Source organism: Stegastes partitus, unplaced genomic scaffold (genome assembly GCF_000690725.1).
Source record: "Stegastes partitus isolate 25-593 unplaced genomic scaffold, Stegastes_partitus-1.0.2 Scaffold1602, whole genome shotgun sequence".
NCBI lineage: Eukaryota > Metazoa > Chordata > Actinopteri > Pomacentridae > Stegastes > Stegastes partitus.
The window spans coordinates 228,073-228,879 of NW_007579333.1; the positions used below are offsets into that span (position 1 = coordinate 228,073).

General features: G+C 49.4%; 1 protein-coding gene across 1 annotated transcript in view; it reads left to right on the forward strand.

Moving 5' to 3' along the window:
* The window catches only part of c5 (complement component 5), a 26,690-nt gene that overhangs the window by 13,908 nt on the left and 11,975 nt on the right, over window positions 1-807 (forward strand). The window contains exon 18 of the mRNA XM_008300876.1: window positions 30-257. Coding sequence (XP_008299098.1) covers window positions 30-257 — 228 coding nt within the window. The remainder of the gene's footprint in view (window positions 1-29; window positions 258-807) is intronic.

An 807-nucleotide genomic window follows, 5' to 3' on the forward strand; every position in this document is an offset into this window, starting at 1 on the left:
TCAAAACTGACAGTTCTGTCCGTCCTCAGTACTGCGTGACGCTGGCCGTCGGCCCGGCTCTCTGCCTGCTCCAGTCCCAGCCGAGCTCCGGGGGGCTTCGGTCCACGGCCTGCAGATGGAGCGAGCTGCCTGCAGGGGGCGTCGGCAGGGTGACCTTCACCCTGCTGGGCCTGGAGCCTGGAGAGCACAGCCTGACCTTCACCCTAAAGACCCGCGGAGAAGCCCGAGACGTCCTGCAGAAGAAGCTGAGGGTGGTGGTACGTACACCTGGAGAACCTGGAGAACCCGAACAAGGACGGCTCTCTGGGGAAATAGTCCAAACATCAGAGTCGCTTTTAAAAACAGAACCAGAACAAAACACCCAGTTTCAGTTTATGTCACATTTGGTTGACATTTGAAATTTCCAAAGTTACGGGGACTCGTGACAACAGAAGGAAAAGCAGACGCCTGAAAACAGGAAGGAGGCTCAGTCATGTGACGCTGAGCAGAAACAAACATCACATCATCTGCAAACGAGCGACTTAGAGACGCCATAAGAAGAAGCTCAGTAATCACAGAGATGCACAAAACAATGGAAACACAAAGAATTCAAACAGGAATGTCTAAAGTACTGATTTAAATTCTGATATTTCAAACAAGATTTTAAAATTCTTGGTTTTCAAATACAAGAACGTAACCCGACAGAACAGAAGTTAGTCTGATGCAAAATATGAAGGAAACACAAAACACGATCTGAGCTGTTAAGTTGGAATTAATGGATTTCTAACCAGGTCAGCTGCTGGAGCCCAGACGAGGTGGCCGAGTGGT